Source organism: Thalassophryne amazonica, chromosome 23, assembly GCF_902500255.1.
Source record: "Thalassophryne amazonica chromosome 23, fThaAma1.1, whole genome shotgun sequence".
Lineage (NCBI taxonomy): Eukaryota > Metazoa > Chordata > Actinopteri > Batrachoidiformes > Batrachoididae > Thalassophryne > Thalassophryne amazonica.
In genome coordinates this window covers 34,534,228-34,561,466 of record NC_047125.1, presented here as the reverse complement: position 1 = coordinate 34,561,466, position 27,239 = coordinate 34,534,228, and the positions used below count along the sequence as shown (strand labels likewise).

Genomic DNA, 27,239 nt, shown 5'->3' with positions numbered 1-27,239 from the left:
GCCATCTAAACTGGTTCTTCACATCGTCATCACAAGACAGGCCGTCCCCTCTTTTCAAAATTGTCAAATCTGCCATCATGTTTCTGATTTTTTAGCCCAAATCTTCAAAAAGCTTTTGTCCAGAAGAAGCATAAAATGCAGATTTAGAGTTTACATTCCAGACAATTTGAAGTAAATTCTTCCCAGACAGATTTTGAAACATGACATAATAAGATCAAAAACTTACCGGAGTGTTGACTTTCCTGTATAAACCATGACTAACAAAAGGGTCCTTTTCTTCAAACCAGACCCATTTTCTGCTGAACTTTAAATCATCTCGCACAGCAGAACAATGTTTCATTAATTTGTTTTGTAGTTTCAGCACGGCACGCAGTTCATGGTAAAATCTGGAACGGCGTCTCTCATTGGCTGCTGTGTGGACGAGCGGCGACACGTTACATTAATCCTTCAGTCTCTGAACGTGAAAATGTCACACTTAATATCCACTGTGGCGTCTCATCAGAGACGTTTCCAAACAATTTTACAAATACAAACTCCGACGCAGGCCAGGAAAGCTAAATTAACACTTCTTCTTTCGAGTTTATTGGTGGTTTGCAAGCCAACACGGTACATTATTGCCACCAACTGTCTGGGTGTGGACCATTAATGGATTCTGATGTAAAATGTAAAATAACCCATAAACGTTCACCACTTAAGTAAAAACCCAGATTTCTAGGAATTTCCAGAAAGCCTTCATCACTGAAAGAAGAAGTCAACTCAAGCCTTTTATTTCCTGTTAATTACATTACTTTTTAATGTGAATTTACTGTCAATGTATTTATACATTTTTACGTTCTTGTTATCATATACACACTATTATTAATATCAGGATTATTATTTCATTTTAACTCTTATTTAGTCATTTGATTTTTAAATGGACCACAATGGAAATATTGTGGTGTGTTTTCACTTTCTTGTATCATGTATTTACAATTATATTATGTACTTGAACTCACAAAATAAAATCATGCATGCACATGCTAATGCTTATAATATAAAGATGATCTACCACCCACTGCTGGAATGACGTGCGAGACCAGAATGTAATTATCAATGTCAATTGTTCAGAGTTGTTAGCTAATATCCGTAGTTTCTTCAAAATTCAAGTTCCATTTTGGCAGCGTTCATCCTTGACCCAAAATACATAAACATACCAAATGGAGAATGTCAGGTCTCCACAGTTTGCCCATGATCAAAATTAAACACACACACACACACACACACACACACACACACACACACACACACACACACACACACACACACACACACACACACACACACACACACCTTTCTGTCTTTTCTGCAATCTACTGCAAGCAGGTGCTTTTTTTTTTTTAAACACACCTACAGACAGACGGTGGAAGACATGACACGCAGTACAGTTTACATTCATAACAGTAACATGACACTTAACTAAACTGACTAAATCAATTGAACTACAACACTAACAACACTGTTAAACTATCATGAGCCAAAATAAAAACATTTTAAAACCCCCAAAACCTGAACTCCCATGGTGCACTGCAGCGCAATGTCCATTGTTTAATTGGTTAGCTATAATTGCTCATTTGTCCAAAAACATTACTCCTATCAACTTTGTTTTCGCAGCTTTCATCCTTGACCCAAACTATATAAACATACAAAACAGCAAATGTCAGCTCTTACTGGTTTCTCTGTGATCCAAGCCACACACACACACACACACATATATATATATATATATATATATATATATATATATATATATATATATACACACATATATATATGTGTGTGTGTGTGTGTGTGTGACTGACAGTCCCACAGTGAAGAGGAAAAAATACACATCAACACCCGAAGGCTCAGAACAGACCTAAATACACCTGATATGACCTTGGCGGCCTGCGCCTGACCTGACACCAACAAGACGTCAGCTTCGAACACACACACAGAGAGAGAGAGACTGGCTCTGCTGTGATACACCTCGTTCTCTAACAAATCAGACGAGTGCAGACTTGAGTCTCACGTGTTTTCTGAACTTTTCAATCTGACTGATTTCCGCAGGTCTTCGTGTCTTTATGTTCCACAGCCTGGACACAGTTTCAGGTTTCTGAGGGTGTGAACATCATCAGCAAGTTATAGTCTGTGTCTGACACAGCAACATCTTAACTCAGCATCCTGCTGGAGGAGCATAAATCCTCCTCAGCACCGGACACACCATTTATCTTCATTACAGACAGGAAACACTTCACAACACCCTCAAACACGTTTTAACACAAGTGCCATGAAAACACAGACTAACGAGGCATCTGTGTCACTTCCAGACGCAGAGGTAATTCTCAGCCTGAAGTATCAGTCTGTGTTCTGACATCCAGGGAGAGGAAGCGCTCTGGGCTCAGGCTTAAATCCTGTGGGAAACAGTAAGACGGATGTTTTAGTATCTTCAGGACATGTTTACAGGTGAAATGAGATGTGATTCTGCCTTCAGACCGTGGAGGACATCTCACCCTTGACGCTGGTCAACCAAGGTCAAGGGTCATGTGGCCAAAGGTGATGACTTCACTGTTAGTGTTTAACAGTGAGCATAAGGTGTGTCTGTAAGCAGGTCACTCTAAACATCCCCTATGAATCAACACTAGGGTTGGGTATCGGTTGGGTTTTATCCGATACCGGTGCCTACTCTGTATTTTTTAAACGATACCGGTGCTTAAACGGTTCTCGAACCGGTACTTTAAAAAAAAATGAACTGCACACACTTTGTCAAAAAAAAAAAAACAATACCGTTTTATTCCTAAATAAAATTGAAACATAATATTAAGTTGCTGTAAATCTTTAAACAATATAAATAAAACATATGATGATAATAAATAAATATAAAATAAAATGTCCATAATATGAAATAGAACAATAACCCGAACAATCACTTTAATATAAATATAACACAAATATGGAACAAAATATTATCGGTGATGTGCAACGCCACACTAGCAGGGCTGGGAGTGGGACTTTCTTCAATTTGCCCTGCAGCTCCTGCTGCCGAAGTGCTGGGCCGTGAAACGTTGCGCAGTTTATCAAACACCGTACATTGTTCAGCTTTCAAATAAACTCCGTGACTGGCCAGATGGTTCATCAAATTTGATGTGTTACTTCCCTTACATGCAATTGTTTTATGACATCTGTGGCACGTCGCAGAGTCGTTGCCCTTGGGTGTGAAATGAAGCCAAACTTTGGAGCGTTTCGCCTTCGGCATTTTTATTGATCCTCTCGCTATCAGTTCTCATCAACTAATGCGGCGCTGACGTCACGCAGGTTGACGCCGGAACACCGTGGTCGGTCGCCCCCTTTCGGCTGATGAAGAAAAAAAAAGTCAGGCACCGAAATTTTCATTCTTATTCGGTCTTGTTACTACCATTTACGTTGGAACCGGTGCTCTATTGGCACCGCGTTTCGGTACCCAACCCTAATCAACACAGGGCCAAAATTTGACCTTTCCTGTCACCTTGACTTTGATCAGATTCACCTCAAAACCAAACTGCATCGTCTTTGGTTAACTGTCAATCATTCCACCTCATTGGCTGGAAACCAGATCAAAGCACTTCAAGTTATTTTCTTCACAATCATTGAACCCCTGCGTGCACAACTGTTCACGTGCACAGTAAAAAGCTTCTGTCCTTGCCTTCTTTTATCTGCACAGGCTCTACACTGGGTGACCTTGTGGTAATGTGGTAGTGTTGATGGTGGGAGGACAGGAAACATGGGGACAACATGAAAAGTCCTCACAGAAAGGAAGTGAACACTGGTGGGATTTAACCCACGACCTTCTTGCTGCAAGGCGAAAATGCTAACCGTTGCACCACTGTGCATGCACACAATTAGTATCCACTTTTATTTTAAGTACTTGTCAAAAACCCTCCACGACTACGTCTACATTTCATTCTACAACCCCTGGCAATAATTATGGAATCACCGGCCTCGGAGGATGTTCATTCAGTTGTTTCATTTTGTAGAAAAAAAAGCAGATCACAGACATGACACAAAACTAAAGTCATTTCAAATGGCAACTTTCTGGCTTTAAGAAACACTATAAGAAATCAGGAAAAATAATTGTGGCAGTCAGTAACGGTTACTTTTTTAGACCAAGCAGAGGGAAAAAAATATGGACTCACTCAATTCTGAGGAATAAATTATGGAATCACCCTGTAAATTTTCATTCCCAAACTAACACCTGCATCAAATCAGATCTGCTCGTTAGTCTGCATCTAAAAAGGAGTGATCACACCTTGGAGAGCTGTTGCACCAAATGGACTGACATGAATCATGGCTCGAACACGAGAGATGTCAATTGAAACAAAGGAGAGGATTATCAAACTCTTAAAAGAGGGTAAATCATCACGCAATGTTGCAAAAGATGTTGGTTGTTCACAGTCAGCTGTGTCTAAACTCTGGACCAAATACAAACAACATGGGAAGGTTGTTAAAGGCAAACATACTGGTAGACCAGGGAAGACATCAAAGCATCAAGACAGAAAACTTAAAGCAATATGTCACAAAAATCGAAAATGCACAACAAAACAAATGAGGAACGAATGGGAGGAAACTGGAGTCAACGTCTGTGACCGAACTGTAAGAAACCGCCTAAAGGAAATGGGATTTACATACAGAAAAGCTAAACGAAAGCCATCATTAACACCTAAACAGAAAAAAACAAGGTTACAATGGGCTAAGGAAAACCAATCGTGGAGTGTGGATGACTGGATGAAAGTCATATTCAGTGATGAATCTCGAATCTGCATTGGGCAAGGTGATGATGCTGGAACTTTTGTTTGGTGCCGTTCCAATGAGATTTATAAAGATGACTGCCTGAAGAGAACATGTAAATTTCCACAGTCATTGATGATATGGGGCTGCATGTCAGGTAAAGGCACTGGGGAGATGGCTGTCATTACATCATCAATAAATGCACACGTTTACGTTGATATTTTGGACACTTTTCTTATCCCATCAATTGAAAGGATGTTTGGGGATGATGAAATCATTTTTCAAGATGATAATGCATCTTGCCATAGAGCGAAAACTGTGAAAACATTCCTTGCAAAAAAACACATAGGGTCAATGTCATGGCCTGCAAATAGTCCGGATCTTAATCCAATTGAAAATCTTTGGTGGAAGTTGAAGAAAATGGTCCATGACAAGGCTCCAACCTGCAAAGCTGATCTGGCAACAGCAATCAGAGAAAGTTGGAGCCAGATTAATGAAAAGTACTGTTTGTCACTCATTAAGTCCATGCCTCAGAGACTGCAAGCTGTTATAAAAGCCAGAGGTGATGCAACAAAATACTAGTGATGTGTTGGAGCGTTCTTTTGTTTTTCATGATTCCATCATTTTTTCCTCAGAATTGAGTGAGTCCATATTTTTTCCCCTCTGCTTGGTCTAAAAAAGTAACCGTTACTGACTGTCACAATTTTTTTTCCTGATTTCTTATAGTGTTTCTTAAAGCCAGAAAGTTTCCATTTGAAATGACTTTAGTTTTGTGTCATGTCTGTGATCTGCTTTTTTTCTACAGAATTAAACAACTGAATGAACATCCTCCGAGTCCGGGGATTCCATCATTTTTGCCAGGGGTTGTATTTAGATTTTCCTGGTTTTGTTTGCATTACGATATATAGTCCCCCCCCCCCCCCCCCCCCAAAAAAAAAACTATGACACATTTGAGTATCTTGGCATTAAAACCGTTATTGTGAAATATTGTGTTTGTCATGAATCAAGTTTAAAAAAATAAACAAACACACAAACTATTTAAAAAGTAAAGTCCATTGACAACAAATAATCCATTTCAGTCTTTTTTCCCCTCAAACTGCTGAATCTTGTGCTGTGGATCCCGTGTGAATATGAAACTACAGTACAGCTGAGGTGAATTTGTGTTTTACACAGATATGAGAGCTCAGGGACAGTGCCGAGACAAACACCTGCAGACAAAGACGGGATGAGGGATCGGGCCTGGAAAAAGGTGTCTGGTTTCCCTGCCGGAGGGTTGATAGCAGATATCACGACTCCTCCGAGTGAGCATACACCTCATTACCAACACCACCAGTCCGTACAGCCACACCAGACACACAAACCCTGCCTGGAAATACACAAAACAACACACAGACTTATTGTCATACACAGTTTGGACTTTATGTGCGCACAGCTGCTGCACAGTGAAGATCAGAGTGGGGTTCTGCAGAGCTGGGCCACACCTGGAACAGAATATTCATCACACCTGAACACACGCTGTGTGTTTAACTAAGCCTCCGGTGTCGAGATGGTACACAAACTCACACACAAACCCAGGATTTGTTTGCAGAAACATGAGACTGTTTCACAGATCTGACAGCTCATAGGGTAACGTGTGCTTCCAGTGCGGCGGAGGGTGGGGTCAACTTAAATTAGCACTGTTGCTCTGCTAACTAGTCCGAGTTTTTCCTCAAGAAGGAAAACAAATTAAAGACATTTCCTGGTGTATTACTTGCGTGCACATGCCTACTAATGTTACTGTGGTGAAACCCTGCCAAAACCCATCAGTGCGCTGTGGACAGGTGTTGAGTGTTTTCCTGGTTAAACCCAAGTCTGACGTGTACAGTGGCACGGTGTCCTGATCATCAGACACGGCGAGATGGGCGGCATGTCTCACCAAGTAATGAATGTGTTCAGGCTCAGCCAGAGTAAAGTGGAAATTTGAGCCTGTTGGCTACATGAGCGCTGGCAGCCCGTTGACAAATACCTGCACGCACACACACACACACACACACACACACACACACACACACACACACACACACACACACACACACACACACACACACACACACACACACACACACACACACACACACACACACACACACACAGTCTTTCTGTGTGTGGCCTGCAGCGTTGACATCACACACCAATCAAACATTTAATTAGTGAAAGCCATCGAGTTACTAACTCAAATCACCAAAACACAAAGTTAACCTGAGGAACGTGCATGAAAGGGGCGGAGTCCCAGAGGAGGAAGCTGTAATTAGGAGAATAAGTGTGGACGGACAGCCTGCTGAAGACCCACACAATGGACAGATGTGTCCTGAGGAGGCGTCCACCGTTTGCTCTGTGCTTGGCAGCGCCGCCTGGCATGTGCCACCATGAACGCAAACAATCACACCAGCCAAGTGGGAGCAGTGAGAGCAGAATCCCAAGTCACACTGACACGACGGTGCCTGTTCTGGCAGACACAACATCCCTCAAGCAACATCGGTTCATAATCAGATCATAATGTCAATATTTTCTGTGATTTCCCACTATTTAAAAACAAAAACAAAAATATGGATACTAAAAATTATCATCAGATTAGATACTCATAAAAGTGTCAATACCAACAGTGAACACACACACACACACACACACACACACACACACACACACGCACACACACACACACACACACACACACACACACACACACACACAGGCACTCCGAATGCTCTCCTGCTGGTTTGAAGCGGATGAGGAACCAGTGCTTCACCTCGGTAGAACATCGGGTTAGACACAGAGAGCAATGACACAACGTTACTGCTGGTAACAAAAATGAAAGCTGGCCAAAGAAAAGTGTCACAGATCATTGTCAGATATGACAAGATCACACGGTGTCTTGTTTGAGTGTCGTCTGGTGTAGAAGTCGTGACTTCCAGGTCTATTAACAGCTTCATGATAATGCTGCATTCATGACGACTCAGAAATCATAAGTTGCAAATCTGAAAACTGCAGTCACTTGATGAACTCTGAAAACAATATGGAGGCTTGAGCTTTGTTGTCAGTACAAGGAACAAATAATTAAGTTATTAAACTGTTTGGGTTTTTTTTTTTCATTTTTTGTAATCTCTCAGGCTAGCTTTTTGTTGTTGCTGTTTTGCACTACCTATATTAATTATGATCCAGTATTTTCCTGTGTATCAGGATTGCGTTTGAAATTCCCGTATGGCAACAACTATTTCCCATACATTTAAAACAAAGGTCCTTCTTCATGAACCTCAAAATTCCTCAAAATTTCCTGTATATCTGTATTGTCAATTGTGTCAGCAGCATGGCCCAAACAGAGGGTCATCCCTCTGAGTCTGGGCTGCTTGAGGTTTCTTCCTGAAATCATCAGAGGGAGTTTTTCCTTAACGCTGTTACCTGTGTGCTCGCTCTAGGAGTTGGTAAAGTCTAACCTTACTTATGTGAAGCACCTTGAGTCAACTTTGTGCGCTATATAAATGAAATGAATTTAAAAAATAAATTGAGTGAACCTACAGCACCGAGTCAGGTTACGGATTAGGGCTGTGCTTTGGTTGATACCACTGTCCATCACTGACATCATGATGTGATGTCATCAGTGTGATGCCACAACTCCCAACCTGTAACACACACGTCTTCCCTCGATTCTGCTAGAATATAAAAATAAATCTTTATGATTTCCCAGGAGATCAAACTGAGCACTGATGAATAAAGAATGTCAGTCAGAGAATTCAAAAACTGAGGATGAGGGTGAGACTGTATTTGTAAGCTGCTGGGGCTGAGTCACGACTATTCCGTGCGGTTACAAGCAGAGCACATGCTGAGTCCAGACAGAGTTCAAACACGTCCTGTTTCCTGGAGATTGTTACTATGCTGCTTGGCAATTCTGCACCAAATTTTCACACACTGCACGGAAAAACTTCATCCAAGATATCAAGAAGAGTTTGTATGCCAGGAGTTACAAGGAGATGCACGGAGGTTACACTGGAACGGCGCAAGACGATCAGAAAATTCTGGGATTATTGCAGGGAATAATCTTATCACATGCATGATGGAAATTAGGAGCAGGTGTTGTTGAAATGACAGTTTCTTTCATTTCTGAAGCCTCAGTCTGGTGTCCATCAAGGCCACTGCTGGTTATCTGCATTATTTTTGACGTGCAATTTAACCAACAGTCAAGATGTTTAAACATGAGCACTGGTTTGGCAGATCATAGCACGGCACCTTCTCATGACTGGCCTACGATGTTTCTATCATTTTTAAACTACCAATATTTGTAATGCCTGATTTCAAACCCGTTTAATGAGGGTGTACAAGCACTTCAATCAACACTGTCCTTGGTTTTAAAAACAGATCTTTGTCTCAATAAATGAAGCCACATAACTACCAATTTAATAACTTGAAACCATTTTAACGTCTAAAAACAATGATTTAAGCAGTTAGTAAAAGGTTCAAGCTAATTTAAACATTCTACACAAACCTGTTAGTCTGATAAAAGAAAAAGAAGAAAAGCATGTTTGATCAGACAAACATGTGGACAGGCAGACAAACAGAGAAGGAAAATGATGGAGGAAGATGCTAGCAGAGGCCCCCGCGTGACGCGGAGCTAATCTTTAGTAAGAAGAGAAAGGGCGGGTTTACGGTTTCATGTGTGACGAGCTGCCCGAGTGCAGATGGCAGAGGTCTGGTGTCTGCCCCGAGACGCCCGGCTGGGGACACGATCAAGGGCAGAGCGCGCTGTTGTGCCAGAGCAGTCTGGTCGAAATGGGTGGGTCACATCAGCGCCATCTGGCTTTGACATGGGAGAGCTTAATGACAGAGCCGGAGAAGCCAAAGAAAAGGCCTCCTCGCTCTCTTCCTGACCGCACTCTGCAACAGCGCTGTTCCAGATGGACTTCAGAAAAGCCATCTTGACCCAACTCACAATCAATATGACATTCTAGAGACACACACGCACGCACGCACACCTTAACAACTGTAATCAGCAAAGACTAGAAGAAGCTTGGGACCTTGTGGAAATGACATCATAGAGGAAGTAACTCATTTATTAATAAACTGAAACAGAAACTATAACAGAGTGAATAAAACTGAAAAAAATGTTATCTTGTAACTGTTATTTTTTTAACAACTATATACTGACAAAAAGTAGACATTCTAACAGATTAACACACACACGAAAAGTGGAATATCTGCAGGCCGGAAAAATCTCATTTGAAAACTTCTGGCCATAACAACTGCATGCTTCACAATTTCTACAATCCAAAAGGACTTAGCGATGCTGGATCGGTTCAAAACCCAGCCAGACTGATAAAACACAGGTGGTCCTGGTGTGTAGTGAGCGCCTCACAAGGCAGCACCGTGACATGTGAGGCATCACTGTAAAGCACTTTGAGCTTCTGACGCAGATGGAAAAGCACTACATAAATACAGTCCATTTACCATGCATTAAAATCCTGGCTGTTGATCTTTGAAAAAAGAGAAGTGGCTTGGTGACTGAAGTTCGTTACCAATTTACCGGCTGGTTTCTTTTCATCGAGGCTGATGGATGCCAGAGGAAACACCAGAGGAGGGCCGTGCGGAGCACCTTCATCACTCCTCAGACAGGTTATGGACAAAGACACGAGGCAACCAGACACCAAACTCAAGCCAAATCACTCAGGCTGTCTGCTTTATGTGTGTGAGAAAAGTCCCATTTACACAGACTTCTTCGGCAGCCGCTGCAAGTATCATAGTTCAAAACAAACGAGTGTAACGGGGTTAGACAGCAAAGCTGCATTTACCAAGTAGTGCTAACGGTGGGCAGTAATCCACACAAACACTACACAATGCACACAGACAACACCTTGTACTGAACTTCACACGGTGCGTGCACAATATATAATATTACACGTTCCTTTTGGAATCATGTTTTCCATAAATACTCCTTTAGCATACTAAGCTACAACACACTGCAAGGTGACAGACAAGAGATTATCTGGAACATCTCAGGGGGACACCCCATCACGTGTGAGGCCCTCAGAATGCAAAATAATTAAAAAGCTGAAGTTAAGTGACATGCTAATTATCATGTTATTAAAAACAAACAAACACCTACATTTCACAAGTATTTTTTACATTAAAAATATCTAAAGATGAGGATTACTCCGTTTCAGCATCACTAACTTCCACACCACCAACTGTACGGATGCAAAACAACATAACCGGGTAGACGCAGAATCTAATGTGCACATTTACTGTCACAATCCCTCCCAGTCACCAGTGACAGATCTCAGGGTGCCTGTGTGCCCACTTTTTCTTCAAAATTAAAGTCACCAGGCCCCATGTCCACACAAAAAGAGGCAGACTCAAATGTGGTCCACGGGGCTCCAGTTAGTAACCCTCATTCATGCACTGCACAACAGCAGACTCACTGTCCCACAAACCATCACTCAGACCTCACTAAGAACCAAGGCCTAGTATCCATGAAGCAACTCAAAGTCCTCTCAAAGAGCTCCCAACTTAGCCTAAACATAACTGGCAAGGAATCTTAGCCTAAGAGAAATCCAAGAGGTGTCTGAGAGCAAGTCTGAGCAGGGAGGGGACAGAAACTTTGATCTTTGTGAGGAGGCGGGGTTAACCCTGTTGCTAGGTATGACTCAGTCCTCCAAGAGCTGTGATTGAGTGTCACAAAATGGGAAGAAGAAAGACATGTAATCGATAAAATAATTTAATGTCATGATGATGAAACTCAGCAAATCAAAATGAATTGTTAGACAGCTTGAAAATGTTTGTACCTTATTCACACACCAATTATCTATACATTAAAAGAGTGTGTGTGTGTGGTTTATTTAGTAAGTTCAATGTAAGTTCAATGTAAGTACATAATTGTAAATACATAAAAAATACACGCATGACACAAGGAAGTGAAAACACTTATTTCCATTGTGGTCCAGCATCAAATGATAAAACAGAAGTAAAATTAAAATAGAAATATTAATGATACAGATAATAATAAAAATAATGACCATATTAATAGTGTGTATACGATAACAAAAACTGAAACAATTTACAAATACATTAAGACAGTAAATTAACATTAAAACATAATTCAATTAACAGGAAAAAAGGGTTGAGTTCCTCTTCTTAAAACTGTTGATGCCTAAAGCCCCGTTTACACATAGACGGTAAGAGCTCCCGGAAGCGTCACGGAAGAGTTTTTGGCCGTCTTAAGGATCACACGCCATTGTTAACGCCAGCACTAGGGGGTGTGGCTTAGTTCCGGCTTTACCGGGAATTGTCGAAAAAATTATTCAACATGTCGAATAATTCCGGTAGCGCTCCCGGACAATTCGCGTGACGACGGAGACAACGCGAACAACGGCGTTTGATACTTTTTAATCACCGTTTCATCCTGCCCCTTCCTGTAGTGCCGCAGTTTACACCGCTGTAATTGGCGGCCGGCGTTGTATCCCTAATCAATGGCGTGTAAAACGGCGATAGAGCCCACATCGTTGTCCTCAAGGGCGTTTTAACCGGCGACAGAGGCAGACAAAACGGCGGCGCTAGCGGACAGTACGCCGTTCTAAATGCCACCTCCCGGTTAACGGCTTTCCAAACGGCCGATAGGCGGCAGTCAATATAAAAAGACTAACGCGCTGCATGCAGGCCTCTCACTCATGGCCAACTCCAGATATTTTTGCAGAGAAGCTCCAGTATGCCTCCTAAAAGAAAATTGGCAGCGGCAAGGACTTACCAAGAGGTCTGGTTCAGAAGCAGAGGGGAGGTGGAGACGGAGCAACATGTTGAGGAGGGGAAAAGGAAAGCAGAATAAAAGGATGAGGATGATCTCCCTGCCCCTGCAGTGACAGGCATGTATTCCTGCTGCTTCAGCCTATTATACTCTGGGGGCGGTGCCTATATGCAAAAGTTCCTGGAGTAACGCAGGATTTGCCTGGATAAATCCAGTGGTACACAAGGCATTATCGGCGGCAGCAGAACACCGCCGTTCTCACGCGCGTCTTAACCTGCGATTGTAAAGGATAGAACTGGGTATTAACCCCCGTTGCCTGACGTGTGTCGGATGCTACGGTGTCAAAACGCCGCTTTATTTGGCGGATTTAGCGGCGTTTTATCTGCGTATTTGCGGATAGTACGGCGGCCAAAACGCAGACGAAATGCTCCGCCCCTTTCCACCGCGAAAACAGCCGGAACTACCGCGAACTTAAGTCTACGTACTGCCCGCCGACAAAACTGTCTATGTGTAAACTGGGCTGAAGGTTCTAAAAACATTCTGGACTCACACATCATTCCAACTCAACATAGAAACTGGATCATTTTATTACCACCCCAGAAAAAGGTCAGCTACCTATTTTATAAACACAACCCAATCTCGAGCCCGTGGATCCCCACGGACAACACGCTAGTTATAGTGATTAGCTTATTGTTATGTTTAATCTCCATGCTGTGAGAAGACACGGTCTGTACTGTAATCCAAAGTGAGAGCAGAGATTGCAGCACACAAGCCAAGTTCTTCTCAAACAGGTGAGTTTAGGCTGCTGACATCACTTACTTTGATATTAATAATTGTATGGCTGTTACAGAGTTTAGAATAGAATGCCCTTTATTTTCATCATACAAAATGTACAGTGACATTAGAGAGAGGTTCTCCTGTGTTGAAAAATGTTACATCCGCAATAAGCAATAATTTTACAGATACATAATCAAACTCATAAGAAGAAATGACAATGCAACTGTTTTACCAAGTAATTACAATATGAATATTATAAATAATTACCTTTGAAATAATTCCAAATGCGTTCTCTGCCTCATGAAGCACACAAGAAAAGCTGTAGTTGTGGATAATTCCTCTGTGATTCCGGAAGCGGTAAGAGATGGTTTCCAAGAGCAAACACATCATGCGCTATGAAATAATTATTTTATATAACGCAGCGCACAAAGCACAGCATCCAGCGGGCCAAAACGGTTCAGTGCAGGGATTAAATTTGTGCAAGTGTCAAGGTGCTTTTGACTGATTCAGGGATACGGGCCCAGAATTTTTTGTTTTTATGACACACTGGCATTAGCAGTGCAGGTGTTTGGTGTTAAATAGGAGTTATTGAGGAGTGTTAACAGCACCAACAGATCACGCGAAGAAAAAAAAAAAAAAAGACTTTCACAGACTTTTGCCGAATGGTGATGAGGACTCAGGTGCTCCTAACACAACTAGTTGACAGCTGCTTGGTGGATGGGAAAAATTCTGATGAGGTGCACCATTAATCAGCCCATTAATTTAAACTGGTATATTACCAAGAGTAAATAAATAAATAAATGGTAATTCATTTGTTAAACTTATGAGACTGCACATTGTGATGTTTTACTGGAAACATTGTGATTTTCCAATGAAATCTACATCGTCTAACTCAAATTCAATGTGTAATGAGATTATAATCCAGCTGTAACAGTAAACCAGATTAAAAACAAACACACTCGCACTATAAGAAAATTAAAACAAAGGGATCAAAGTTGACTGAAATGAATTCTGCACTGACAGAAATATTCAGGCCGAGTGCATAGACACAAACAAACTGCTTAAAAAGAGCTGCACTGAAGTGTGACTGTAGCTGAAGACTTGTATAAACAGCCGAGGGGTTGGGGTTGAGACCCATCGTGTGCTTGGGCAAGACTGTCAGAGAGAGAAAGAGAGAAGGCATGAGGGACGGGGGAGCCTTGAACCCTGAATGAACCAGCCAATCCGGCTCCCCTCTCCTCCCTCTCACTCTGTGATGACTCACTGCTGGAAAGAAAGAGAACCCAGGGGGAAGGACTGCGACCGCACCGAACACTTCACCAGAACAGCCGGCAGACCGCCAGCGAGCAGGTAGCACTTCTGGAAAACATGCCACAAGGCCGCACGCTGGCTGCTGGGCCATGTCACGGAATACAGATCATCAGCGCTCAGATCTCACGCCAGATACAGAAAACCCACTCAAGATTCAAACCTCACTGGAACAACGAGGCATGTCGGCTCTAACAAACTATGAATATATAACGTTCACTAAAACAGCAGGACAGGCTTTTATTTTATGATACATCCTTACACATTACATTCCCACATCACGATTTCAACCACAACCTCAGACTGTACAAAGAAACCCCACAGTGAGGTCCGTACGTGCACCACCACAACGCAGCTGAAATGAACCAATAAAACACACACACACACACACACACACACACACACACACACACACACACACACACACACACACACACACAAGAACACTGCATGACAAGAGTTTAGCGGCTTTGAAACCATTTTTCAAATGGAGGTATACCTTAAAAAAGGAAGGCGGGCCACGCCTCGCTGTGATGGGTCCCATTTGAATTTAATGAAACTCTGAATCTATTCAGAAGGTACCCTACAGTCCTGATGTATACACATCGCAATCGCAAGCAAACGCAAACACAGCGCACTGGAAATCAAACCAACCGCCTTCTGATGCTCGCCTGAACCCCACCCAAAAGATGGACAACACCGCAACAACGGAAAAAGATGAGAATTCCTGAAACAAACACAGAGGTGGCAAGAGGGAGGGATGTGACCTTTAGCCCACATGTTGATGGCAGTCAGAAAAGCAAATGCAGAGGCAGATAGCGGCGGGTTGTGTGTGCAGTTTGGCAATCATCTGGTTTCAGTGTTGTTGTCGTGATAACAGATGGGGTTGTTCCTCTTCTCAACACGCCATCTCAACTGTGCCAAGAACAAAACATTAAGGGAAGCGCCTCGCCTGAAAAAGGTGGACACGCCCCCAGGCAGATGCTTCAGACACACAGCAGAACTACTTTGTGTTGTAACAAATTAATCGCACAGTTCACAGTTTGGAATTTGTCTCCGAGACACTTTAGTGGGTCTGTGTTGGAGTACTGGAGGTCTGCTCTAACAACTCCAGGCTGCTAAACTTCAGCTGCTGATCTTTTTTTTTTTTTTTTTTTAATTTTTAGAACCATGGAGTTAAAAAGAAAAAAAATGAGTTTCCTTCCATGAGCTCATGTAAAACCTCAGAGATTCTTCAGCAGCGCTTCCACAATGCTGGCAAAGTCAGAGACCCTCAAACTGCAGCCGCAAGCACAAGATGATCAACCACAACGTCAACGAACCCGTCTTCCAGAGAAAGCATTGTCTCCACAACCACAATCGAAAGCTGTTACACACACACACACACACACACACACACACACACACACACACACACACACACACACACACACACACACACACACACACACACACACACACACACACACACACACACACACACACACACACACACACACACAGTCCTCACTGCAGCTCACAGGCCAAAACCTCTTGACGTCAGCAGCCACAGGAATGCCACTGCACGGATTCTTTGGTGTAACTTTCCTTCGGCAGCCTCAGTTAAACAAGCAGACAATGCAAAGAAACATTTGGAGATAGGAATGTGCTGTTCCTGGAATCTCAACGCTGCTCGCTATTATTCTCCTTCAATATCTCTGACATTTAATAGATGGTCCTTACGCCACGCCGCCGAGCCGCTGGCACCGTGACGACCCAAGAGGCTGCACAGATAACAGAGTTCCTGACACGCTTCAAACGGTACCTCAACCACTGAGCTCATGACTCAAGTCCAAGTTTTTCATTCAGGTTTTTACTTTCAAGGAGCAAATTAGCAAACAAGAATAGTCCAGATTAAACTCTTCATGAAAGGAGACAGTTATATTGTACAAAACCATCTTTTGTTTGAGGATTAATGTTAAACATCTTCAGAGTCCCACAATTCCATGAGTCAGAGACTCTGTAGCTTTAAAGACCATTTAAACTGGGCAGAGCTCATTTTGGGCTTATGTGACATATGTCACAGAACATCCCCCTAAAAAATATATCAATTTTACCTTCAATTATGACACACACACGCACACAAAGAAGAAGAGTGCGTGCCTTGGTGGCTTCCCTCACTCGTCTACTTCTAGCGCAGTCACTCAGTTTTTTGAGAACTGCCTATCCAGGCAGATTTCACACACAGCACAATACCATTTTTTACCTGACTTACAGATGGTAAATTAAGTCTCACACATATTCTGACTGAATGTTCCTCTGTCAAAGCAATGAGACATTTATCTTATTGCAATCACAACATATCACATAATAATATGACTTTCTCCATTAAATATTGCAACCTAAGTCAAAATACCAAGATTTGGAATCAGTGCAGTAAAATAGAAGAGTAAATAGATAGTAATCAAATTAATATTATTTAATTAAAGACTGCAAATTAAAACACCAGCTAAGTCACCGCTGTGTGAAGCTGCACTGACACGACTCCCGTACAGACTGACACATGGACCAGGTGAGTCTGACATAACAACCCAAGGCTCACACATCTGGTTGCAGAGGACATTTTATTAAAACTGATATTAATAACCAAAGCATCAAAATCTAGTCATGTGAAAAGTGAGTGAATGTTTGGTGTCATTTCCTCAATAAAGTCTGTTTTGTCAGTCACACAAATAAATGTTCTGTCAGCGTAGCTGGGTGTCTGCAGGATGAGAGAATTTCACCGGCAGTCCAAAGTGTCTGTGTACATTTCTCTGAAGACAGTTTACTATAGGCCGACAAGCCGCTGGCCACACCCACCTGATCCAACACAGTAGCAGCTGTTTACGGCGCCGAGCGTGGATGTGGCCGGGGTTTTCCCCAACACCGGAGATTCTGTGTACATATGTAACCTTCCTGTAACTGAACTGGCAACACAAAGATCAACTTCAATAAACCACCTGAACCTTACGGGCTCTGTTTCTGTTTTGTTCTCTAACGTGTCACATTCTAGTTGATAAAAGTCTCCCCTAAAACAGCAAACTAACATTTTACTGCTAAATCAAAAGTGTGGTGAATGACCTCGGCCCCCTCGTTCTGAGCTGGATCAGCACAGGACGGAGGCCAGTTTACTCAGTGAAGCTGAATGGAGGAACTGCCTCGTGTTTTCTGAATGAAACATCCTGAGTGTGGCGAGCCAGCCGGGCCAAAAAGTGCTGACACAGCAGAACCTTCATTCCCGACAAACGGCAAAAGAACGGGGGCAGACGAAGGCCGCGCAGAGGAAACTCTCTTCACAACAGAGTCGCTCCAAAACAACAATCAGCATTGAGGTATGCACTAGCAAAGCTGGAAGCCGGCGCCAACAACAATATCTGAAAGAAAGAGCATCACGGATCACAAAACTCACGGTTTGGACTGGATCACAGACACACCACTACCAAGAAGACCTGGGGTTCTACTTATTATGATGCAAGGAAGTCTGCAGCACCACATGACTTACTGCTCCGAGAAAACCACTGCACAAAAGACGAGCCTGAGCTAACTCCACCAAGTCTACACAACAAAAGTTCTGTTTAGAGACTCCAACACCATGATCAGACCCGAGGCCCCCCCACCCTCACACACACACACACACCTGGAGAGCTGTAAAACGTACAACAACGTACTCTGGTGGGATATCTGGCCTGAGCACACCAACCTGGCAACAAACCAAAGCAAGTGATGCTAAAGTGTCCTTTTGTATCTGCTTGGATGAGTCCTGTGGGGGTTCCCCTGAGACAGACGGGGACAAACAGACTGAAAAAGGAAACCGAACACACTGCAGGTGTGTGTGGTACTGTTAGAGACCCAGCATCACTTGAACCTGAACCCCAAGTAAGACTACGGGCAGGCATTGGGGGGATACTTCAGTCCTGTGAAGTAATGGATATGAACTTCAAAACAATAAAGTACTGTACGTAAAAGAATAAATCCCCTGAAGACATCTGTCTGTGCCGTTCTGCTGCTTCGCCTGAGACTTCTTTAAAACTCCCACCCCGGCTTCCGTTTGCTTTGAAGATACGGTTCTGGGGAGATGCCTGCAGAGCCACAGACTGGGTCGCTGGTATCAGTGCAGGATGCTCATGTGTGTGTAAGACTTTAGTTTTGGGGTTGACTCTAACCTGAGACTTTGCCGTGATAAAGGTCAGCACTTCAACATCTGCCCCCTCTCTGAACCTCTTGCTTTCACAAAGGGAAGGGAAGAGAGGACCCTGGAGGGTGCATGCACATGCACAAGTGCACATATAAACAGACAAATCGACCCTTATGTGGCAGTGCTGCAGCGAGGGCACCGCAGCTCGGCTCACAGGCAGTTTGTCTGTGTGAGAGAGAGAGAGGCTGAGCGGTATCATTACACCAGCACGGTGCATGCATGGATCCTGGTCTCCCCGCCTTCACCCTCACCCCACTGGGGGGGAGGGGAGAGAAGAACTAAATGGAGTCCTGTCCCCCAGAGGCACAGCAAAGGCAGTGCAGTGTTGAAATAAGTGAGTCATGCTTTTATCATTCCAGGTAAACAGAGCAGCTCTTTCTTTCTGCTCTCAGTTTCTCTGGCCGAGGAAGAGAAGAATTACCAAAGCTATCGACTCTTCTTCCATTTCTGTTGCCTTCTGTCACGCACGTAAAAGAATGCACTCACAACACACTTCTGAATGTGTGTGAGTGCAGCTTCGCTGTCGCACGGCATCTCACGTGGTGCTGAAGACGCGGGCCGAGTGGCCTGTAACGTGTCAGTCTACGATTTTTAGATTTAACAATAAGTCGAGATTTACACATCAGTCATTTAATATCCAATCTGCAGGGAATCGTAACATTTTAAACATTATTTTGAGATATACGTGTGTTTTTCTTTGAACAGCACTTTTTCACAGCTAGTGATCAAGCTTTACTGGACTGTGGTCGGATTAACAGATTTTTCTGAGTATAAATCACATCTGCTAAAAATGCCTCTTGAAGAGGAAAAGCCCATATACAAGTCACACCTTTTTAACTACATTATCAGCTTTTTATTTGGGATTTTTTTGTGCATTGCTGTCATGTACTTTTTATTAATTGTCATTCATTCTTTTATTCTTAAAGTTTATTTTGTTTGGTGCTTTAATTCCTGGAAAAGACTGACATAAATAGTCATTATTATTAGTATTATTAGTAATGAATGTGTGATTTTTCAGTATATCAACTGCACCAGCATATAAATCACAGGACCTCTCAAACTAGTGCAAAAAAAAAAAAAAAAAAAACGTGGCTTATACACTGGAAAATACAGGACATAAAAATGAGCACATCACTTAACTTTAGCTTGTGCATTTCAAAACACCTCACAATTTAAGTTTTTTTTTGACACAAGTTGTAGTTCTGGTGTCATGTCTTAAGTTCATTAAAATGACAAGTGTAAAAAGTAAATAAAAAGTCAAAATTCTGCAGTGCAAGTACTGCACACTATAACCAGTGTCCACACACACACACACACACACACATTGAACTAATGGTGCAGATATGTTAAAGCTGAGCAGCATTCTGCAGAGGGCCAGAAAGACACGGAGTGACTCAGTGGCTTGCTTAGTGGTTAGTGCTGCTGCCTCACAGTGAGAAGGTCATGGGATCACATCCCGCCTGGTCCTTTCTGTGTTGAGCTTGCATGCTCTCGAGGTGCTCCGGCTTACTCCCACTTCCAGATACATGCAGATTCCGTCAACTGGTGACTCTAATTTGGCCGCAGGTGTAAATCAGTCTGTTGACATGTGATAGACCGGTGACTAGGGTTGGGTATCGAGAACCGGTTCTCTTCAGGTATCATTAAGAAATGATTTGATCCACCGACATCAATAGTCTTTTTGGACTGGATCACAGACACAGACACAAACATACGGATGCAGTTCCAGATGATGGACTGTCAAAACAAAGCAACACCACTGTAGGTACGGTCACGTCGTGTTTATTTTGTTTTATTAGCTAGCGCCACGCATTGCCATAATCAGATGACTTTACAAACTGTGATAACTTTCTGTGGTTTGTACACTAGCAGACAGAATGGGTTTTAGTGCAACGTGCAGCTTTAATATGTTCTTATTATCAACAATGTTCGGAGTCAGACTGAGGCTTCTTGACAGGTTTCATCAGGAGGACGCTGAAGGTGGAGCAAGAAAACAAGGGACGGCCACAAAATGTACGTCAACACCAATGATACACCTTGGACATTGCGAATGGATATAGACAAACCTTACAACTAGCTGCTGATGTTTTCATTTAGTGTGCAGCATATCTAGTTCTCATATACAGCTCCATGGGTTCACTGAAGATACGGCCAATGTACGGATGAGTTTTGAAGCCTTGCCGGACCTTTAGCCACATATGGTACAGGTATGGACATATTTGCGCATTCTGATTGGTCGGTAAGACACCCTCCGTATCTTTAGATTGGTCTCTGTAGATACGAGTCCGTACCCGTAGCCACTGCCATTCACAAAAACAGCAGCTTCCATTTGTACTTGGAGGTCAGAATTTAAAATCTCAATTTTCCTTTGCTAACAAACATTCACTGACAACCTGAATAACTCCTCCCAACATCATTACCGCCGTTTAACCCCCACACGACACGTCAGAGTGACAGATCCACTCAGGAGCGTCCGCTCTGCGGGGGCGAGCGTCCGCTCTGCGGGGGCGAGCGTCCGCTCTGCGGGGGCGAGCGTCCGCTCTGCGGGGGCGAGCGTCCGCTCTGCGGGGGCGAGCGTCCGCTCTGCGGGGGCGAGCGTCCGCTCTGCGGGGGCGAGCGTCCGCTCTGCGAGACCTCAGCAGCAGTTCTGTACACGCATGCATCACCGATTTTAACCACACATGTTGATGCACCAGCAGGAGCCACGCAGGAGGAACTGTGACATCACATGTGAGGTCCAGTAAAAAATACACATCATCAATACCGTTTCATTTACGATGGTCCAATCTCTCCTAGATCCTTTAAACACTGAGCTACTCACATGCTGCTAGCCTGTTTAAAATTCAAGGAGGTCAGACAGATGTTGGACATTGGACACAGAAAGTCTCCATAAATCAGCTGTAACATTATGAGTACATTTAAAGTTTAGAATAACAATATACAACACATTTTTATGCTCCATTTTGCAAACAGGTGCATATTTATGGATTATTTACTTGGCTGATTACCTGTTATGTTCAGTTAGCTTTAGTTTTTTGTTTTGTTGGACAAAAGAAGTCATCACCATGTGCAGTGAGTCATGATACTGATCACGGTGAAACTTATCAATAAAGCTACAGAGGGGAGAAATGAAGTTGGTGCTTGAAAGCTACAAGATTTCTGTTATATTTTATGGCATAATTATGTCTAAACCGTGATACTTGAGAAATTGGACGTTCAGGGTAAAAATGTGACTGGAGGGGTTCAGGATGCTGCAACTTCAGTTCCTACAGTTCTTTGTGCAAGGCCCCCAACAGCACTGTCATTAAAAGCCCATGGACATGCGGCCCCTCCCTGCATGAAGCCAGAACTGTTCAGACAGTATGTCAGGCCAACAGGCGGCAGTGACACTGTGCAGCCACCAACGGTTAGTGTGAACACAGCCTGCTATCAGTGGAAAAAAAAAAACAAAAAAAACAAGCCTTCTGGCACCTCAACTTTCTGTTCAAACTCCAAACGCACACACTTGCGCACACACACACACACACACAAATCTGAAGATATCATCTGGACAGGTGGCCAGCCACCCAGACCTGACCCGCCTGCCCTCTCGCTGGCTCCCCCTCGTCCGCCTGCACCCCAACCCCTCCCAAAACTGAAATCAGTTCAGGTCTGCTGGAAAGGACACACACACACACACACACACACACACACACACACACACACACACACACACACACACACACACACACACAACGAATGAGCTCAGCAAATGTCTGTTACCCACTGAGCTGTCTGGGGATTACTGCCTGGACAGCATGCACGCGCACACGCACACTTTCATAGAGCTTATGTGCAGCAAAATTTCTTGTCTGTGCTACCTGACACACTGACCGATCAGTTATCATAATCCTTCATGAATATAACTCATCACTTTATGTTTCCAAGTAATCACCACACGTGCAGATATGCTACTGCACATGTACACCATTCTTGAAATTCTTCAGGTGATGCTCATGTACAACCGTTCAAAAAGCTGCCAGTTTGGACCCACCAGATCCAAGCAGCAAAAATAGAGCAATATAAAATAATACAAGATGTTATATTTTAAAAGAATCCCATTTTCAGCTCTCACAAATGACCTGCTCGTGTTCCTGCTGCTTTAAATGTAAAGCTACATGCCACGCCCCCTCACTGAAGCCACCATGAACACAGCGGCAGAAAGCCCAGTGGGAGTGTGTCACAGACCGCCGTGACATATGTCACAAAAACATAAGGGCTACAGTTTGTAAAAACCAGGGACGTATGGCCTGAGACACAAACCCAGACCACAGGCAGCTGTACAAATCACAGGTTTATACACTGCTTCAAACTATCAATTATGATGACAGCTGGAAAATACCCAACTATTATTCAAACCCCTGAAAGACCCTGAAATCATAAAATCAACAAAGTACTCATCAGTTACTGTGAAAATGGATTTATTATTATGCTTTAAGTCATTTACTGAAGAATGAATCCAACCTCCTCAATAGGAACATTTGTCAATTTCTTTTTTTTTTTAATTGGTCTGAATTTAATAAATTTCGAAACAGCTAATCTGAACTTTATGTAAAAAAAAAACAAAAAAAAAACAGCTAATCTGAACTTTATGTAAAACCAAGAACAGGCATAATTTGTTTACTACATACTTATACTGGGTATTTTGTACAGCAAAGAATTAATTGGATGTTAATTAATAATTACTTGCAAACCTACTGACAACTAATTAAGGAGCAATCACAGGAACTACATCAGGCATGATTAAGTCTTAGAGAATGGTAAAAGACCTGGGATAAAAAGTATAAATGAACCATTTTTGTATGGCAGTTGAATCTGTTCAAAATATAAACACAAATGCTTCACATCCCGAAATCTGACAGGACTGAACTATTTTAAAAATGTAAAAACTGACAACGCAATTAACAAAATTTAATTTGACCAGTTGTTTGAGATTTAACATTTAGTGATTATTTGAAAAATCTATTTCAGTGTGTTGAACTAGGCTGTCTTTTTTTTTTTATTGCTAACGAGTTCGCTGTCATTTTTATGATCCTCGGCTGCGACTTTTTTTAAATATATATTTTAAAAGATTTAATAATTGGCTATGATTTTATTGTGATTTTTAAAATGATTTAATAAGTGTGTGTTTATTGTTAATTTTGTCCTTGGATGCACCCGCCGTACACACACACACACACACACACACACACACACACACACACACACACACACACACACACACACACAGAAAACAGCGTTTGGTGAATAAACGTCGTTTTTCGTGTAAGGTTAAAGCTTCTGAAACAGCTCTGAAGACGTTTAAAGAGAATAAAAACACAAACGATAAGAACAGTTTACCGACAAAGCCGCAACGTGTTTCGGTGGGATAACACTAGCCGGTTTCCATTATCGGACAGCTAGCAGCGTTAAGTGCTCAAACTGTCTGATAAACACGCCGCCCGGAGAAGCTGTGAGCAGCTTTCTCAAACAAACCACAGACGAACCAAAACACGGCCGGTTCCAGCCCGTCAAAGTGTAAAGAACATTTAGTTCTGGCTGTGTTTCAGCGGTTGTGTTTAGCTTAGCCGCTGTCTGACTGACAGAGAGAGACCATCGCTTATTAGCTGGTGCTAGCTCACAAACACTGCAGCAACAGTCACACAACTCAGAGACAAACACAAACAGGCTGCTTTGAAGGAGAAAAGCTGATCGGTGCAGTCGGCGCGGGGTCCGAGCCGCGAAACAAAGCCCGAAACCAGGTTGCTGAGTCTCAGACTCACCCTGTCACAACAGGCGCCATCTTCCACAAACTCTCACCAAAACTCCAGTACTCGCGATATCCGTCCTCTCCCACAGCCCAACAATCCGCCGAGACAACTGAAGCAGACTGGAGGTGCGGAGGCGAGGGAGCCCGAGAGAAGCGCCGTGACCGAGAGCGAGGAGAGAGAGGAGCGAGAGGAGGGCAGGTACCACAACAACAGGCGTGGGAAACTTCCCAAAGCACGCGAGAGCTGCAAAACTCTCACAATAGGCCAGCGCAGAGGGAGCGCCTGCTCTCGCGAGATCGGCGCGGAGCTGCGGAGTTGTTTATCTCGCGGCACTGAGAGACGCGGTTCCCACGTGTTCATAAATCACCGCACCGAGCCGTTTGGAGAATCGCACGGTCTTTCCCAGGCTCACGTGGATTTGATCCTCAGCACTGCCACGTATGAGTGAATTTTCTGCTGCCTGTGAGGAGGAAGAAAGGTGCAGGGATACTGTTTGGGCACATGGAAGGAGGGTTCCTGTACACTCTGCACGGGGAACCTCAGAGTTCCTCATCCAGTGGTGTGAACGAGCAGATGAGACCACTGCCTTCACACACACCTCAGATAAAGATGCGTGTGTGTTTATGGTCCCTGTGGGTCTCCTTTTGGTTCGTCGTCCTGCCAAAGTGAGATCATGTTGTTCCCAAACAGGTCGGGTCATTATTGTTGATCGGGCGGGCTGAGGAAGCCGTAAACTTCCATGGAGGTCTGTGACCTCTGCAGCCACAGCGTCAGTCTCTTTGTCGTCTTTGTTTGCAGTCATTGACGTAGGAGTTTGTTCCATCTTCAAAGGAATCATGAACCACCTGGCCTTGAGAACCATCCCTGGTTCTCAAAATCAGGCACCTAAGTGGCTCTAGTATAGTTCTACCTTAGAACTGGAATATATTATAGAAGACATACCTTACTGAATTTTCATGAAGGTTCCTGAGACCTCACTGAGGTTCTTATTTGTAAAAGTGAGCAGCTGGCAGACTTGTCCTCATCAGGTGACTGAACCACATCCGCTGGGTACTTTCAAAATGAAGTGGAGAAGATTCTCGGTAATGTGGGTTGAAGACATCTGGACGTTTAGTTCCTGTTTAGCCATCCAGCTGTCTCACAGTGGTCTTCTGGAGCGGAAGTCTCTGGACTTTGCAAACAGGGTCAGATGTGTGAAGAACGAAGCAGCAGTTCTTTTTAGTTTCCTTCCAGATGTTGGAACTTTGTGACTTTAAAACTGAGAACATATTTCAGGTGACGACTCAAAGAGGAATTAGCTGGCACAGATCCAGATCTGGTGCTCAGTGTCTGTTGGACTTCATCTAAAACAGGAACCAGAGTCCACCTGTGTCCTGCAGTGATGGACATCAGGCTGAAACCATTTAACATGTACAAGTCTCACTGTTTTACCTTGAAATATGTACTGTTTGTGTATTTAAGACAATACCAATCAATCACAGATCAACCCATCGAAAACAAACTTCTATCCACATCAGGTGGACTTCAGCTTCCTGTCTCACCACGTTCTTCATAGGACGTAGCAGATTCAATCTCCACCTGCAAACTCCATGTAAATTTAAACCTTCCAGTTGCATAAATCATTTTTACCCGAGGCCATCAAAATATGGCCACTGGGTATCACAAAGGCTTTGCATCCATCTGTCCATGTTCAGCATAAGTCCAGTCCTATGACTGCCAGAGTCTTCAAATTCACAGGGAACATTCTTGGGACACAGACCTTGGACAAGTTCAAAGATCACTAACCTGGACCTATTTTAAGAGGTTAAAAAGTCACATACTTTTTCCTATATTCATGCTATGAATGTTTGTTTATGGTGGGGGGGTGATAGCCAATCAGAGTAGAGCGGCACCGTGACATCACTGGCTGGTCTCTCTCTGGCGCTCCAAAACTGCTTAGTTTCTGTGTAAATTGAACATGTTGTAAAATCGAGCGGGAAATAAACACTTCTAAAACTGAAAATGTTGTTTTTGTAACCTGATAACACCACTGGAGTGATTTACATGATATCTCGCGGATGTCAGTGTGCACGTGCATCACACGCGGTCAAAGCTAACTTCAGCTCTTTTCAAAAGCTTGTGTATGCGCACACAGACACCCTCCTGCAGACGTTATAACGCAAATAAAATATTGTTTAAGATTTAATGAGTTTATTCTGCAACATCAATATAAACATCCAGAGGTGAATGTATCAGTGATACACGGAAAACACAATAAAACACAAACGCTTATTTCCATCGTGGCCCTTTGAAATTATCACGTGTCAAAATAGAGGGCCTGATTGACCAGGTACAAGCTGTACATAAGACAACAGGATCTGAAAAATGTATGGAAATAACAATAAATCTATAATATATATATATATATATATACACACACACACACACACACACACACAGGGATGGTGGTAACACGTTACTCTAATCCGATGTTTTTTTTTTCAGTAACGAGTAACCAAACGTGTTAATATTTCCAAATCAGTAATCAGATTAAAGTTACTTCTCCAAGTCACCGTGCATTACTATTATTTGTGTATTTTTAAAGAGCATAAGAGCTGCCCGGCCGATC

The 27,239-nt window shown here is 43.0% G+C and overlaps 1 protein-coding gene across 2 annotated transcripts in view; it reads right to left on the bottom strand.

The window, feature by feature from the left end:
• Positions 1-24,774, bottom strand: part of rbpjb (recombination signal binding protein for immunoglobulin kappa J region b) — a 55,587-nt gene extending 30,813 nt beyond the window's left edge. The window contains exon 1 of one of the 2 annotated variants that reach the window (XM_034164092.1): positions 24,644-24,774. In XM_034164092.1, coding sequence (XP_034019983.1) covers positions 24,644-24,663 — 20 coding nt within the window. In that variant the 5' untranslated portion in view covers positions 24,664-24,774. The remainder of the gene's footprint in view (positions 1-24,643) is intronic. The other variant, XM_034164094.1, reaches the window with a different exon arrangement.
• Positions 24,775-27,239: the final 2,465 nt, after the last annotated feature.